Below are 2,338 nucleotides of genomic sequence, written 5' to 3' on the forward strand. Positions count from 1 at the left end.
CAATTGAAAAATGGACAGAGGACCTGAAGAGACATTTCTCCAAAGAGGATATACAAATGGCAAATAGACATATGAAAAAATGCTCAACATCGCTAATCATCAGAGAAATGCAAATGAAAACCACAATGAGATATCACCTCACCCCAGTCAGAATGGCTTTCATCAACAAAACAAATAGTAACAAGTGTTGGAGAGGCTGTGGAGAAAAAGGAACTCTCATACACTGTTGGTGGGAATGCAGACTGGTGCAGCCGCTATGGAAGGCAGTGTGGAGGTTCCTCAAGAAATTACGAATAGAATTACCATATGACCCAGCAATCGCTCTCCTGGGTATCTACCCCAAAAATATAAAAGCATTTCTCTATAGAGACACGTGTACGCCAATGTTCATTGCAGCTTTGTTTACGGTGGCCAAGACATGGAAACAACCAAAATGTCCTTCGATAGATGAATGGATAAAGAAGTTGTGGTACATATACACAATGGAATACTATTCGGCGTTAAGGAAAGATGATATAGGAACATTTGTGACAACATGGATGGATCTCGAGAGAATAATGCTAAGTGAAACAAGTCAGACAGAAAAAGCAGAGAACCCTATGATTTCACTGATATGTGGTATATAAACCAAAAAGAACAAGACGAACAAATGAGAAACAAAAACTCATAGACACAGACAATAATTTAGTGGTTACCAGAGGGTAAGGGGGTGGGGGGTGGGTGATGAGGGTAAAGGGGATCAAATATATGGTGATGGAAGGAGAACTGACTCTGGGTGGTGAACACACAATGGGATTTATAGACGATGTAATACAGAATTGTACACCTGAAATCTATGTAAATTTACTAACAATTGTCACCCCAATAAAATTAATTTAAAAAAAAAAAAAAAAAAAAACGTATTCTTACAACAGCAAGATGAAAGTGTGCATTTGTTCCTACAAAATGCTGTACATAAAAATCTAAAGCATTTAAAAAATTAGTGTATGAAGTTCCAAACATCTATAGTTATAAAGAATTGTGTGCCCTGTGTACAGTGCTTTTCCAAAATATTTCCTCCCTCCACAGGCAATGGAGTACCAAAATGTGTCCACTGTTGCTGAGTTTCAACTGCTAGAATTCCAGAACCTTCTTGAGTGGCAGACTCTGCTCTTTGCCATTTTCCTGCTTATCTACTCCCTCACACTCACAGGGAATGTTGTCATTATCACAGTGGTGATCCAGGACCAGCAGCTGCACTCACCTATGTACACGTTCCTCAAACACCTCTCCTTCCTGAAGATCTGGTATACCTCCACCATTGTGCCCCTTCTCCTAGCCAACCTGCTGTCTCGAGGCCAAGCCATTTCCTTCAATGCCTGCATGGCACAGCTCTACTTCTTTGTGTTCTTCGGGGCTACCGAGTGCTTTCTTCTGGTGACAATAGCCTATGACTGCTATCTGGCTATCTGCAGCCCACTCCACTACTCTTTCTGATGAGTCCGGATATCTGCAAGTTGGTGGCAGTCTCCTGGATGGCAGGGGTTGGCACAGGATTTCTGCCCTCTCTGATGATTTCCAGGTTGGATTTCTTTGGGCCCAACCAGATCAATCATTTCTTCTGTGACCTCTCTCCCCTCATGCAGCTCTCATGTTCCAGTGTTTATATGACTGAGATGGTCATCTTTATCCTGTCAATCGTTGTGCTGTGCATTTGCTTTTTTCTTACACTCGTGTCCTATGTTTTCATTGTGTCCTCCATATTGAGAATTCCTTCTGCCTCTGGCCGGATGAAACCTTTTCAACGTGCGGCTCCCATTTGGCCGCTGTCACTATCTACTACGGGACCATGATTTCCATGTATGTTTGCCCCCATGCCCACCTGTCACCTGAAATCAACAAGATAATTTCTATCTTCTACACTGTGGTCACACCGCTGCTGAACCCGGTTATCTACAGCCTGAGGAACAAAGATTTCAAAGAGGCCATTTTAAAAGGCATGAGAAAAAAGTGTGGCATCTATGGAGTAAGAGTAAAGGGAAGTTTTTTAATTAGGTAAGGAAAATCACAGAACACATAGTGAATTAAGTTGAGGATCAGGTGACTGGTAGAATCAGAGCTTGCAAACCTGAGTGCCACGTTGACATGACATTGAATTCTACAAGCCATAATGAAACAGCTTCTTCATGGTCCCTCACCAACAATTGCTCAGAAGATACATTGTTTCTATCAAACAATTTTGGGGGCAATTTTATTCTTAGAAACGTTCACCTTCTAATGCAAATCTGATTGTACACTTCCAGGGCATGATGATCACACACGTTACTTTCAGATCTGCAATAGGATTGACCTTCTCTTG

At 41.7% G+C, this 2,338-nt stretch overlaps 1 protein-coding gene across 1 annotated transcript; it reads left to right on the plus strand.

Annotated features, from left to right (window-relative positions):
• Nucleotides 1-1,071: 1,071 nt before the first annotated feature.
• LOC308492029 (olfactory receptor 11L1-like) lies at nucleotides 1,072-2,038 on the plus strand (the record flags this gene model as incomplete). The annotated part of the gene is given in 3 exon segments (XM_081036326.1): nucleotides 1,072-1,468; nucleotides 1,471-1,770; nucleotides 1,773-2,038. Coding segments are annotated over 3 exon segments (963 nt in total).
• Nucleotides 2,039-2,338: the final 300 nt, after the last annotated feature.

This window comes from Rhinolophus hipposideros (assembly GCF_964194185.1).
Source record: "Rhinolophus hipposideros genome assembly, chromosome: 23".
Lineage (NCBI taxonomy): Eukaryota > Metazoa > Chordata > Mammalia > Chiroptera > Rhinolophidae > Rhinolophus > Rhinolophus hipposideros.